The sequence below is a fragment of the Mesocricetus auratus genome, unplaced genomic scaffold (assembly GCF_017639785.1).
Source record: "Mesocricetus auratus isolate SY011 unplaced genomic scaffold, BCM_Maur_2.0 Super-Scaffold_100038, whole genome shotgun sequence".
In the NCBI taxonomy this organism is placed as follows: domain Eukaryota; kingdom Metazoa; phylum Chordata; class Mammalia; order Rodentia; family Cricetidae; genus Mesocricetus; species Mesocricetus auratus.
This window is the reverse complement of record NW_024429216.1, coordinates 7684237-7698461: the sequence shown is the minus strand read 5'-3', so window position 1 is coordinate 7698461 and position 14225 is coordinate 7684237. Positions and strand designations below refer to the sequence as shown.

Genomic DNA, 14225 nt, shown 5'->3' with positions numbered 1-14225 from the left:
GACTTTTAGGTGTGTGTGTGTGTGTGTGTGTGTGAGAGAGAGAGAGAGAGACAGAGACAGAGAGAGACAGAGACAGAGAGACTATGTATGTGCTGTATGCCATGATGTGTGTGGAAGGCAGAGGTTATCTGTTAGGAGCTGGCTCTCTCCAGGCCGTCGGCTCTCCAGGCAAGTGCCCTCACCTGCCGCTTAAGCCACTCCGCCTCTGTGTCCTTGTGTTGTTTAAAGCCAGGTTGTGAACCTGTGCTCATACTGAGTAATGATTACTCTATACTCACCCCTCCGCTGAGTGCCTGCCTCACAATCCCAGATGCCACCGTCGTGCTGAGGGGATAGTGCAGGATGAGCATCCCAGTCTGAAATCCAAAGTGCTCTAAGTTCAGAACTTTGTGTCCTCGTGATGCTCAGAATGTTCCAGATTTTGGAACACCCTCTGTGTTCCTCATTCTCCCCATGTGTACAATAAGGTTAAGTCGCCGGGGCTGATGGGAGGCTAATGGGCTCCTTTACAGAGTGCAACAGTGGTTATCTCTGCGGTGGGAGGTGCTTGAACAGACAGTACCGTCTCTGTGAATATTCCAGAATCCAAGGAACTCCAAGATAGACAAGTTCTGATCCCAAGCATTTTGGGTACAGGATACTGTCATAGTTAGGGTTCTTATTGCTGTGAAGACACCATGACCATGGCAACCCTTATAAGGCAAACATTTAATTGAGGTGGCTGGCTTACAGTTCAGAGGTTCAGTCCATTGTCATCATGGTGGAGAGCTTGGCAGTGTGCAGGCACACACAGTGCTGGTTATACCTCGATCAGAAGGAAACAGGAAGTAGTCTCAGAGTCCTATATCTTGCAGGCAACAGGAGATGGTCTATGTCACTGAGCTAAGCTTAAGCAAAAGAGTCCTCAGAGCCCGCCCGCCCCATGACATACTTTCTTCAACAAGACCACACCTCCCAATAAATAGTGCCACTCCCATTGAGTTGATGGGGGCCAATTACATTCAAACAGCCACAGCCTGTAATGTATATGTACTAACCTTCTGTCTGTCCATGCATACTTGGGTTTTCCTGTGTATGTGTGTTCCAGTGCACGCAGCACACACACAGGTACACACTCTGGCGTTCCCCACTTTACTTCCTAAGACAGGATCTCTCACTGATCTGTTCTGCTAGACCGCTGGCCAGCAAGTCCCTGCTGCTCCTGTCTCTGTCCCTTGGCCTGGGTTACAGGTGCCCGGCTTTTAATGGCAGTGCTAGGGATCTGCGCTCGGGGTGTCATGCTTACAGAGCAAGTATCTCACCCACCAAGCCATCTGCTGAGCCCTGACAACGTTGTTTCTAAACCTGGATTCACTCTAGATACGTACTGTGGTTTTGACTCACTCTAATTTAGTTTTTGTCTTTTTTTTTTCCCCTCAAAGCATTGATATTCTTGACAAAGCAAGCTAGATGCTTTGTGTTCTGGATGGTTCTTCTTACTTCCTTTGTTCTGTGCCCGTTGACCCTCTAAGCCAGAAGCCATGGTTTCCGTAGGGTTAACAGCTACAGCCCTGCTTGCTGATATGGCAGATCAAGTTTATTGGAGTGCAGCCAGTCACTTGTGTAGGAATTGCCTGTGGTCAGCAGAGTGGATTAAGCACATGGCTAGGAAAGCCTGGAGATGAACTCCCTACCCCTTCACAGAGTTCGCAGCTCTTGATGGGAACGGTCAGCAGTGTACTTACTGGATTGGTGTGATCTTCATTACCGGGTCGTTCTCAACTACAGGGGGACCTGCAGCTTCTGAAGGAGGTGAACTGTCGGGGGCCACATGGCTAGGAAGCAGCAGACTGGAGGCCCAGGCCTGGCTCTCAGCTCCCCAGCCTGTGCCGTGTGCTGGTCTGAGCTCTGTCCAGCACAGCTTCTCGGGTGTCCTTCCTTGGCCCAGGTGCATGATGCAGAGGTTCAGGAAAGTACCACAGATGGACATGTGCTCCTGGGCAAGGCAGGGATGTCTGTGTTGTCCTCTCTGCTTCTGGCCATGTCTGGGCAGATGTCAGCCTCTGTTCCTCTTCTCCTGGTGTAGAATAAGGTAAGACACCCAGGGTGATGGAAGCCAAGGGCTCCTTTACATCTGGAATGTGCCAAGGGCTGTCTCTGCACTGGGAGGTGGCAGTGGCGGTGTTTAGTGGGCAAGCCTGGAAAAGGACTTCAATCACAGCTTCTTCCTAGGGGAGGAGTCCTTTGCTTTACTCCAGAACTCTGGGAATGATATCCCTTGGTGTGTGAACATTCCCAAGGGAGTGATATCCTTTTCCATCCTCTTGGGCCTCGACTAGGAACTGAGGCCTGGACTGTCCTCAACTTCTGTCTGGGTAGACGCTCAGGTCCCTGGCACAGGGAGGAGTGACTGTGCGACACCCACCAGCTGGGTGCAGCTTGTGACTGTGCACTGCTGTTTTTCTTTCTTTCTTTTTTTTTTTTTTGGTTTCTACGAGACAGGGTTTCTCTGTATTGTTTCGGAGGCTATCGGTCCAGCCCGGCCTCGAACTCACAGAGATCCGCCTGCCTCTGCCTCCCGAGTGCTGGGATTAAAGGCGTGCGCCACCACCGCCTGGCAGCTGCTGTTTTTCTAGTGCTGTCCTTTGACTGGATAGGGAGGGCTTGGCTTCCCTGGGGCTTCTTTGGGGGATGGAAGGCACTGAAGTGCCAGCTTTGGGTGGAAGCTCCCTCTGCCCCAGACACCATGTTGCAAACCCTTGAGGAGTGTCCTGGACCAAGGCCCTCACTTTTTCTCTGGAATTCTGAGTGCTGCAACCTTGCACCTTTGGTCCAGTTGGAGCCAGGCTGGTGGCTGGTCAGGAGGTGGGAGAGCCTGTTACCACAGCCAGCCTCCTGGTAGGTGCTCCTGTGTCCTAGCAGGTGGTCTAGCTCAGTCTTCACACCTCCCAGGAGGCTGGTGCCTTCCGGGCTGGAGCTGCCCTCTCGGCAGCCCCGTCTAGGGTGGGGCTTGAGCTGGAAGGGTGAGTGTGGACGGTAGAGCCGCTGTCCCTGCTGGCGTCAAGTCTCAGAAGGGACAACCCCTGGAGTCTTGCTCTCTCTTCCTGACAACGAAGGCAGTAATCACACTGTGTGTTAGTCTGCAGTCTGTTTTTGCCACGGGAGTCTCAGATCTGTGTGTGTGAAAGACTCTTAGATCTGTGACTTTCAGTCCGCCGTCATCATACTAAAAAAGACATTGTAGCAAGTGTGGTGGCGCACGCCTTTAATCCCCGTACTTGCAGGTTAAAGGCAGAGGCAGTTGAATCTCTGTGAGTTTGAGATCAGCATGGTCTACACAGCAAGTTTTGGAACAGCCAGGACTACACAATGAAACCTGTCTCAAAAAAACAAACCCACTTTTTTTTTTTTTTTTTTGAGATGGGGTTCATAACAGCCTTGGCTGTCCTGGAACTGACACTGTAGATCAGGTCTCAAACTCAGAGACTGTCTCCGTCTCCCAAGTGCTGGGATCAAAGGTGTGTACCACCACCACCCAACAGGAACCTACTTCTTAAAAAGTCCACTTATACACACATACCATAGCACATGTGTGGATCTCAGAGGACAGTTTATGGGAGTCTGTTCTTTCCTTCCTCTATGTGACTCCTGGTTTGAATCAGTCAGCTTAGTGGTCGGAGCCTTTATCCCATGAGCCATCTTGCCAGTTTCAAAGTGAGGGTTTTAGGACATGGAAGTAAACAACCCTGGTCATATAAAGCAGGTCATAGCACGTGCCATCATCCTGTGTCTGCGCCCCACCCCCCTCCCCACCCTTCTTTCTGGGTTTTGGAAAACAAGAATATTAATATAGGGACTGGGTGTTTTAGGCTGTGCCATATCCAAGGGGGCCACAGGTTAAAAGCAATTGAGAAATGCTGCCTGGAGGATCAGCTCCGAGGGAAGAGGCTAGTACTGCCTGCCTGGGTGCTCACCGGTCTCACTGTGTGGAGGTTCTGGGGCCATGGGACTCATGGCCACCTGGACCTTTCATACCTGCCAGGCACCCAGACAGCTCTACAAGGCGCTAGGAGCATGCCCCGTTGACAGTGGGAGGAAGCTGGGCATGGTAGTTAGTGCATGTCTGTCTCAGGACTTGAAGGGTTCAGGCCAGGTGTTCTCAAGTTCTAGGCTCAGCCAGGTGGCAGTGGTGGCACACAACTTTAGTCCCAGCACTCAGGAGGCAGAGACGGGTAGATCTCTGAGTTCAAAGCCAGCCTGGTCTACAGAGCAAGTTCCAGGACAGCCAGGGCTAGCTACATAGAGAAACCTGTCTCAAAAAAAAAAGAGTTTTAGGCTCTATAGCAAGATTCCATCTCAAAAAATAAACAGCAGATGCCGGTCCCTGCCTTGTGGGGCTCTCTCAAAGCGTGACCTCTCAGGTAAAAGGCCGATTGGAGAAGGCAGGCTCCCTCCAGATGGTAACAGGAACCTCTCAGCCCCGTTTCTGCTTGCTTCAGCAAGCCTGGAGCTGAGCAGGAGCTCCCTTGCCCGGCGGCCCTGGGGAGGCCACAGGTCATCTGAGAGTCCAGTGACCATGCCTGGTGCAAACTTGCTGAGTTTTCCTTGCATCTGGCCTTGTTTGTGCTAGGAAGGAGCCCATGCCTCCAGCGTGCTGGACAGGTCCTCCGCCACTGACCCACATTTCCACAGTCTGTTTTCTCTTCGGTGATCTGGGGGCACAGTAGGTGTTCTGCATTTATTAGAAGCTGTCTGCTGGTCCCCTGCTTCCCAGTTCCCCTTCCTGGGGGCAACCAGGGCTCCAGAGTTGTCTCCCCCAACTGTTGGAGCCTTCTGTGCCCTGAGAGGAGAGCATTGTCTAACTCCCGGCACAGAATGCCACGCTGCTGTGTACCGTTCCTTCATGTTTTATGTCATCCTAAACCTCTACCCCTGTCAGTCTTGGAGCTGCAGAGCATCTCACCACAGACACACTCGGCCTGTTCTGTGCCCCCAGCAGCCCTGTGTGAAGTCCTGCTGCCTTCTCCATTGTTGCTAAGATGCCACCTTCTGGAATCATGCTATTGTTGTAGATAACACCAAGAAGTGACAGTGCCCAGTTGGGTTAAACCAAGTTGCTCGCTGTAATACCTGTTCCCTGCATGGATCCATGTGCACTCTGGGACTCATGGGAACAGCCATGGCTCTCCCTGGTACCCGTAGAAACAGCAGGGCAGCCTAACAGGGTGGACCAGGCTCGGATCTGTCCCTCTTTGTGTGACCTTGCTAGTGGTCTCTGTGCCACTGGAGTGGCAGGGCTTCTGCAGGATATTCTTGGATGTCGTGAAGCTCTCAGCCTCTTCTTGGCTCCAGAAGCGCTGCCTGCTTCAGTGAACAGTCTTGTTTGAGTGAGAGCAGGGTTTCCCACTCTTCACAGGCCCTTTTTAGACAGGAGCAAAGTGCACAGAGGTTCAGGCCACCTGCATTTGCTGTGTTGCTGGGTCAAAAATGAAGGATGTAGGGCCAGGCAGTGGTGGCTTGTTCCTTCAATCCCAGCGCTCAGGAGGCAGAGGCAGGTGGATCTCTGTGAGTTCGAGGCCAGCCTGGGCTACAGAGCGAGTTCCAGGACAACCTCCAAAGCAATACAGAGAAACCCTGTCTTGAAAAAAAAAGTGTGGACAGCTGAGTATTAACGTAGCCCTCTGTCTACATGTGATGTCTAGTCATTTGTACTACTTCACGAAAAGAGTGCTTTGCAAAGACAAGACAGCAACTTCTAACCTAGGAGTGCCGATAGCTGACCGCATGCAGCCAGCCCCATCTGCCGGGACGACTCCCTCTCCGCCAGCTCCTTTTCTGTGCGCCGGGCTGCCCTGGGTCCTGCTGCAGCTCTCACATCATGAGCTCTTTGGCGCTTTGGCTCCTGAGGCTTCCTTTTCCTTCCGCTTTCTCTCCACAGAGCATGAGGAGCCTGTCAGCCTGAGCTTTTCCCTTGCTCTGAAGCAGGGCAAGGTAGCTGGTTGTCCCTCCCTAGGGCTGTCAATCTCAAGGGCCTCAAACAAAGAGTTCTCCCTCCTCCGCTCATCTCAGTGCTACCTGGCTTCAGGGTTCCTCCAGGCCGTGCACCTCCGAAGATCTGTCTTTATGCCACGCTGCCCTCTCCACAGCCTGAGCCGGGGTGGCTTTCAAGACCATCAGCTCTGCCAGCCTTGGATCTCAGCAAGTGCTGACAGGGGCTCGGTCCTCTGCTTGCCCTGTGCGGCAGGTGAGCTGTTGCTGAGCAGGGAGGACCTCTCAGGATGTGTGTGTTTCATGCAGGGAAGAGTGGATGCGGACTATCCAGATGGTCGCCAACAGTCTGAAGCACCGAGACCCAGGTGACAGTGCCATAGACTACAAGTGTGGCTCGCCCAGTGACTCTTCCCCATCTGAGATGATGGAAGTGGCTGTCAACAAGGCACGGGCCAAAGTGGTAAGTGCTGGTGGCCCTGCCTGCCTGGGTTTCCACACAGAGTATACGGGGTCCAGCAGGGGTCTTTGTGGCTTCCTGGTGGAGGGTGGCTTCTGGTTATGGATGCTCTTGGGGGCTGCCCTGTGCCCCTGGGTGAGAGGCATGCCAGGGCAAACTGCTCCAGATCCTGGGGACGTTAGGAGGCTCCTGCTGGGAAAACCTAGGCCTGCCTGCAGCTTCAGCACATAGAGTTGTCACCGCTGCCCACCCCAGCCACCATGAAGCCCTTGGGCCAAAGCATCTTTTGGGTTCCTCTTGTTAAAATTTCATCCCATGGACCAAGTGCCAAACACCAAAGCCTGTGTGTTCTCCCTACCCACAGACCATGAATGACTTCGATTATCTCAAACTCCTTGGTAAGGGCACCTTCGGCAAAGTCATCCTAGTGCGGGAGAAGGCCACTGGCCGCTATTATGCCATGAAGATTCTGAGGAAAGAGGTCATCATTGCCAAGGTGGGCCACTGTGGGCTGGGCCAGGGAGACTTGGTCGGGAGTATCCAAAGATAATGTTGCAGTAACTTGAGGTTAGAGCTGATTGGCTTTAGCTGTGGTTTGTGAAGTAGGGCAGCCTCAGTTCTGTAGTGAGTGTTCCCGCTAGGCTGTAAATGGAGTGCTTCCGCCAGCCCAGGCCAGAGCAATAGAGTTGAGAAGGCAACAGCAACAAGGACACAGAACACAGGGAAAGCTGACTGGTAAACCTTAGCGCTATCTCAGACTGCCTCTTATTGGGACTAAGGGCAGAGACCTTATCATGCAGCCTCCGTCTTCAGGAAAACTGATCTCTTTGCTCATGGAGCTGCTGCTGCCAGGGCCCAGAGTTGAGGCCTTACCCGTGCTGTCATGATGGGTGGGGCTTGGCAGCAGGGCACTGACGGGCATACACAAGGGCCGTTCCAGAGCTAGCGCCTTACGATGACAAGAGCCGTCTTTCTTAGGAGTGGCGAGGGATGCTGAGGAGGGAGCCCAGGGCCCCCTATTCACCCCTGAAAGCTCTGTGCCACTCGTCCACACCCCAGTGTCCCCAGGTGCCACTGTCTGGGCTAGACCATGCTTGGGGGTCTTCCAGGCTTGGTCCTGCCATCTGATTCTGTGTCCTTGTCTTTCCCACACATCCTGTCCCAGCCTCACCTGAGCCCTGGGAGCTCTGGGGCACACTCCCCAGTGCAGTTCAAGCTGAGTCAGGACGTAGGATAGGGCGCTGCAGCGCAGTGACTGGGAGCTTGCTGCACAGGGAAGGCTCCTGGATGTGATCTCAGCCAAAGCAGTTCTCTTGTTGTCTTAGCCGTGTTTAACATTGTGTAACAGAAGATCCCGAATACACGTACACACATCTGGTTGTTGTTGGGTTTTTTTCTCTTTTCTTCCGAGGCAGGGTTTCTCTGTGTAGCCCTGGCTGTCCTGGCTCCCTCTGTAGACCAGGCTGGCCTCACACTAAGGATCCGCCTGTCCCTGCCTCTTGAGTGTGCAGCCAATGCCCAGGGGAAGAAAGGGTTTGTGATAAGCTTAATAGTAAAGCACCTTCTCAGAGTACCTGGGACCCCTTTCATAGGGAGGGATTGCTTATATGGACTCAGGATAAAGGAGATTTGGGTGAGGAGTGGTTTGCAGAATAGCAATGGTCGCCATGTTATTACCACGCCCATTCCCAGTCTTCTGGATGCAAAACTGGTGTTCACATCCCTCCCACTGAGGCAAGCCTGTATGCTTAGCGGCTTTGGTATCTCTATTGGACCTCGGGCTGGAGAGGTGGCTCAGAGGTTAAGAGCACTGACTGAAAAAAAAAATAAAAATAAAAAAAAGAGCACTGACTGCTCTTCCAGGGGTCCTGAGTTCAATTCCCAGCAACCACATGGCGGCTCACAACCATCTATTCAGTCTGGTGCCCTCTTCTGGCCTGTGGACAGAACACTGTATATGTAATAAATACATAAATCTTTTCAAGAAAAGAGCATGGACCCCGTGCCCCCTCCATTTTTTTGTATTGGTGCTTTGCCTGCGTCTGTGTGGTCTGTGTATCACTCACACAGTGCCCAAGGAGGCTAACAGAAGGCATTGGATCTCCTGGAACTAGAGTTAAGTTGTGAGCTGCCATGTGGGTGCTGGGAATTGAACCTGGGTCCTCTGGAAGAGCAGCAGTGCTCTTGACCACTGAGCCATCTCTCCAGCCCCTGTCTCCTCTCTCCCTCCCTCCCTCCCTCCCTCCCTCCCTCCCTTCCTTCCTTCCTTAGGCTAGAGTATTTTCAGGTATGTTCTAGCCATACCATTTTGCCTATGTATGTTTTAAGATTTTTTTAAAGATTACTTGTGTGTGTTCATGGGGAAAGTGTGTGCACACGTTGGAGTTGCAGGCCATTGTGACTGAACTAGCATGGGTGCTTGGGAATTGAACTTGTGTCCTCTGCAAGAAGAAACAAAACCACCGACAGATTCGTGATGAAATTGATCCAGGGCAGAGCTTGATGGCTTCAGCACTGTGTGGACCACGTCCTTCCTTAGAGTGGGCTGCACTGTGCGTCCCAGGAGGCTTACGAGCATGCCTGGCTGCACACAGAGGGTAGCAGCAGCCTCCCCATTCGTGATAAGCAGAAACTTTCTGATACTACCGCGTCTCCTGAGTATAAGTTGTCCAGGTTGTTGAAGAAGCAACAGGAGGCATCTGGAAACTCTCCCGTGGTTCTGCCCTTGACAGCTTGGGAGGCAGAGTTTTGGACAGGGTGGGCCCAGAGAGCTTGTATTTCTACACGTTCTCAGGGAGGCTGATGCTGCTGATGCCGGGCTCACTCTGAGAAGTACCACTTAGTTCTAGAGCCTTTTCCAGTTCCTTCTCTTTTTTTTTTTTTTTTTTTTTTTTGGTTTTTCGAGACAGGGTTACTCTGTGGCTTTTGGAGGCTGTCCTGGCACTAGCTCTTGTAGACCAGGCTGGCCTTGAACTCACAGAGATCCGCCTGCCTCTACCTCCCGAGTGCTGGGATTAAAGGTGTGCGCCACCAACGCCCGGCCAGTTCCTTCTCTAAAGCTGGTTTCCCATATGCTGTGGTACCTAGGGGGAGGGGCAAGGTCACATACTGTCTGCTCATTTCCCCTTAGTGTTGGTCACTGGGATGGGCTGAGGTAGACATTTGTGAGGAGGAAGGGCTCTGGCTGTTCACAGCTTTAGGCCTGTGGAGACTTTGTATGCCATTATAGGAGCACATGACAGAGGGCTGGGAAGTCAAGGGAGGTGTAGCTCTGGGCTCCCCAGGGCATGCCCACAGTGGTCGAGTTTCCTCCATTAGGTCTGTGTCCCCACAGTCTTCCACATCCCCAGAGTGGGACCGAGGGACCCTGGAGATCTCCCAGCTGCTGTGCAGCGTGGACGGTTGGCCCTGGAGGTCTCCCAGCTGCTGTGCAGCGTGGACGGTTGGCCCGGGTGCGAGCAGTGCTTGCCTCATCTCCATTGTCGAGTTTCAGCTGCTCACCTTTGCTTTGAGACCGCCCTTGTTTGGACTGCCATTTGGTCAGGGCTCCTGCCACTCTGATGTCCGAGGGTGGGGGAGGTTTCATCTGGAGCTTGCTCCGTGGTGGCTGCAGGTTGGACATGTCCCTGCCACTCATCTGCACTGTCTGTCTGCAGGATGAAGTCGCCCACACGGTCACTGAGAGCCGGGTCCTGCAGAACACCAGGCACCCCTTCCTTACTGTGAGTCCCCCCCCAGCCACCGTTGTTGGTCAGGGTTAGGATACCCTACACAAATGTGCCGTCCTGGTGTGCCTGTTGAGTCAGTCCGAGTGGGTGTGGAAGGCAGCTCTGAGGCTGTGGTCTCTGACATCCCTGTCCGTGTAGAGCGCGAGGTTAAGGATGCTGCCCTATGAAGGCGCAGTGCTGTTCACATGAGGTTTTTTGAGATTCCTCAGCGTAGAAGACAACCATATATAGTTTATGGTTTTCACGGGAGAGGGATTGGCAGGGATCGTTGGGGAGCCTCCTTAGGGCTCCTTGGCGTACAACCTGAGAGCCATCGTGCGCTGGCAGCCAGCGTGTCTGTCTTGCCTTTGGAGGTGGCGCTCTGAGCCACAGAGAGCAGACTCATGTGGTAGAGAGCTCAGCTGTGTGCCGTGTCTCACTGCTAGACAAGGGGAGCTGATGACGCAGCCGGGTGTCCATGCTGGGAATCGGACCCCTGTGACCCACGTGGGCAGAGTGTGCCCGCTCAGGTTGTGCCCCAGCACTCTGCTTCCCTTCGCAGGCCCTGAAGTATGCCTTCCAGACGCATGACCGCCTGTGCTTCGTGATGGAGTACGCCAACGGGGGCGAGGTGAGCCCCACCCCTGGCCACCTTGTGGTGGTGGTGAGGGAAGCAAAGAAGGCGTGGGTGAGATGGGGTACACGTATGTGTGCGTGCGTGGAGAGAGAGGTCTCTTGAGTGTCACACGCTCTACCCTGTCCCCCTGAAGCAGGAGGTACGGGATTCGTTTCAAAGATGGGGCAGGCTTGGCAGTTGAGTGAGTGACTCGCCCAAGGTCACATGGCTGCTGTGCTGCTGGGCAGCGTTCAGAGCCAGGTGCAAAGGCTGGGGGAGCTGGACCGCCAGCGCAAGGACAGATGTCCTCGGGGACACCTGAGAGTGTGTGGGCTCTAGGCCCCATCTCCTGACTCCTCCATCCGCCTCTGCCACCTGTGAGCGCTCGTTCTCACTGAGTGCGGTAGATAGATTCTGTCCCAGCTGACACGCTCAGAGGATCACTCACTGGTGGCCTGCTGCTCGTTTGTCACCTCCCTCACTTGTGCCCTCATTACTGACTCCACACACACACACACACACACACACACTCACACAGACACACACTCACAGACACCCACTCACAGACACACACTCAAACACACAGACACACACACACACACAGACGTGCGCACACACAGACACACACGCAAGCACACACATTTACTGGCCATCCCTCACTCTTCAGCCCTTGCTTATTAGTAAGTGATTAGTTAATTTATTTATTTATTAATTAATTTATTTATTTATTGGCAAAATCTCATTCAGGTAGCCCTGGCTGGTTTCAAACTCATTCTCATTGTGTAGCTAAGGCTGACCTTGAATTCTCGATTCTCCTCTTAGTTCCTCCCAAGGATTGGGATTACAGGTCCACACTAGTCTCAAACTCACCCTGTAGTACTCGGCTGCTTCAGCCTCCCAGTGCTGAGGCTCTGGGCGAGTCTCCCGTGCTGGTTCACATCCTTGTCTTCCTGCCGGAGCCTGTGTTCTGGGCGTGCCGTGGGGCCGGGGCCGGGGCCGGGCGGAGCTGAGGTCTCGCCTTCTCCCACAGCTTTTCTTCCACCTGTCTCGGGAGCGAGTCTTCACAGAGGACCGCGCCCGCTTCTACGGCGCCGAGATCGTGTCAGCGCTCGAGTATCTGCACTCGAGGGATGTGGTGTACCGTGACATCAAGGTGAGTAGGTGGATGGCCTGGGCAGTGTGGGGGTTGGGGGCGAGTGGGGCGCACAGAAGGTCTAGGCTGGCCCGTGGCACACACCCCAGTGGCCCGTCGAAGGCCTGTGAGCGTCAGGCTGCTGATGGGGCTGTGTGTTGGCAGCATCCAGGGCGTAACTTGGCAGTGACACCGAAACTCCTTGCCAGCCATCTGCCCTGGCCTTATGCACACCAGAAACAGGGGCATGTCTTCACCAGGGAAGGTGTGCACACACTCAGAACACACTGCTCATGCTGCCCGTAGCACCCGCTGCCAGGAAGTGGGTACCATGTGCTGTGGCATTTTCCAGGGCAACTCTAGGTAGCAGGGCAAGCCTCCCTGGGCCAGCATTGAAGAAGGGGCTGGAGCAGTAAGATGGGCCTTTCGGGGGGAGGCGGGGGAGTTGGAGTGAAGCGGGCTGGCAGAGGGTCTGCTGGGTGTGGCTTGCACTCCAGTACGGCACGCGGTCCTGAGAAGTCCAGGAAGAGAGCTTCATAACTGAGTTCTGCTGCAGCCTGACCTGTAGATGGGAGGGCCTTCCTGAGCTGTCATGTATGCTCTGGGCTTTGTACTCTCCTGGCGTGTATTTTGTATTTTAATACTCAGGCTAACTCAGGAGGATTGCTTTGAGTTAGAAGCTAGCTTGAGCTCCAGAGGACCCTGTCCCAAAAAATTACCAAATTCTGAGAACATAGTACCCTCACATTGAACCTTAAGAAACTAAAGGCCAGGCCAGGCACGGTGGCACATGCCTTTAATCCTACCAGAGGCAGGTAGAGCTCCATGAGTTCCAGGCCAGCCAGAGCTACACAGAAGACCATGTTCCAAACAGAAAAGAAGCAAACCACAGTGCATGTGCTGTATGGCTGTCTTGTCCTCCAGGAATCCCTGATGTGATAGCCTGCCACCCCAAGCCACCACCGCCTCTAGAGCCCTGGTTCTCAGCCTCCCTACTGCTGCGACCCTTTAATACAAATATCTGTTTTATGATGGTCATAGGTGACCCCTGTGCAAAGGTCATTCTACCCCCAAAGGCTGATCCACAGTTTGAAAACCGCTAACCTAGAGGGAAACCCTGGGAGGATCTGACTCTGTCCCTCGTGTATTGATTTTTTTGTTTGTGTTAACAGCTGGAAAACCTTATGCTGGACAAAGACGGCCACATCAAGATCACTGACTTCGGCTTGTGCAAAGAGGGTATCAGTGATGGGGCCACCATGAAAACCTTCTGTGGTACCCCGGAGTACTTGGCGCCTGAGGTGTCTGGGCTGGGGCACGGGAGCATGCAAGCCTCGGGTGGGGGAGCCCTGAGGGTGGAGCCGCTCTAGCCTCCCTGCCTGGCCTCTCACTGCTCCTTCAGGTGCTGGAGGACAACGACTATGGCCGTGCAGTGGACTGGTGGGGGCTGGGCGTGGTCATGTACGAGATGATGTGTGGCCGCCTGCCCTTCTACAACCAGGACCACGAGCGCCTGTTCGAGCTCATCCTCATGGAGGAGATCCGTTTCCCGCGAACACTTGGGCCAGAGGCCAAGTCCCTGCTGGCTGGACTGCTGAAGAAGGACCCCAAGCAGAGGTGTGGTCCCCTGAGCAACCCCGGTGGCCCACAGTAGGCATTTCCCCACGCCAGCCTGGCCTGCACTCCCCACCTCTTTTGTGGGGCACAGGAGCACAGCCGTCTTCTGGCTGGCCTCAGGCCACAAGACTGTGGTTGAGGCAGTGTGTGCTGTCTGCCCTGTGCGCCCGCCCTGCTACCCTGTCACCTCTTTTCGGGTACAGATGCGGCCAGCTGTGCGGCTGCCTTGGCCCAGATTGCCTTCTCCCTGCCTCTGGCCCAAGCCATGAGCGCTCCACGCTTAGGGCCCTCCTGAAAAGGGGTTTGCGGCAGGACAGCATCGCCGGAGGCTGTGCAGGCCCTGGATGGTGTCGGCCTGTGCTGTTGTGGGTGCTGGGTGGTTGTAATGTTTGTCTCTGGCCAGGCTTGGCGGAGGCCCCAGTGACGCGAAGGAGGTCATGGAGCACAGGTTCTTCCTCAGCATCAACTGGCAGGATGTGGTCCAGAGGAAGGTGAGCACTCTTGCCTGCTCCAGCGGTCTCACCTGCCCACAGGTGAGCTGGCGTTGCTGATCCCAGCCTCCTCTCCACAGCTCCTACCGCCCTTCAAGCCTCAGGTCACTTCTGAAGTGGACACGAGGTACTTCGATGATGAGTTCACCGCCCAGTCGATCACAATCACACCCCCGGACCGCTGTGAGTGTCTGGGCCCCATTGCCTGGGCCTGGCTAGGTGACCGAGGAGGACC

The 14225-nt window shown here is 54.3% G+C and overlaps 1 protein-coding gene across 5 annotated transcripts in view; it reads left to right on the top strand.

The window, feature by feature from the left end:
* Positions 1–14225, top strand: part of Akt2 (AKT serine/threonine kinase 2) — a 51483-nt gene that overhangs the window by 34883 nt on the left and 2375 nt on the right. For all 5 annotated transcript variants that reach the window (XM_021223325.2, XM_013125598.3, XM_005086555.4 and 2 more), the window contains 9 exons: positions 6277–6430; positions 6792–6923; positions 10084–10149; positions 10697–10765; positions 11781–11903; positions 13055–13183; positions 13285–13499; positions 13903–13990; positions 14071–14173. In XM_021223325.2, the coding sequence (XP_021078984.1) occupies positions 6277–6430; positions 6792–6923; positions 10084–10149; positions 10697–10765; positions 11781–11903; positions 13055–13183; positions 13285–13499; positions 13903–13990; positions 14071–14173 (1079 nt within the window). The remainder of the gene's footprint in view (positions 1–6276; positions 6431–6791; positions 6924–10083; positions 10150–10696; positions 10766–11780; positions 11904–13054; positions 13184–13284; positions 13500–13902; positions 13991–14070; positions 14174–14225) is intronic.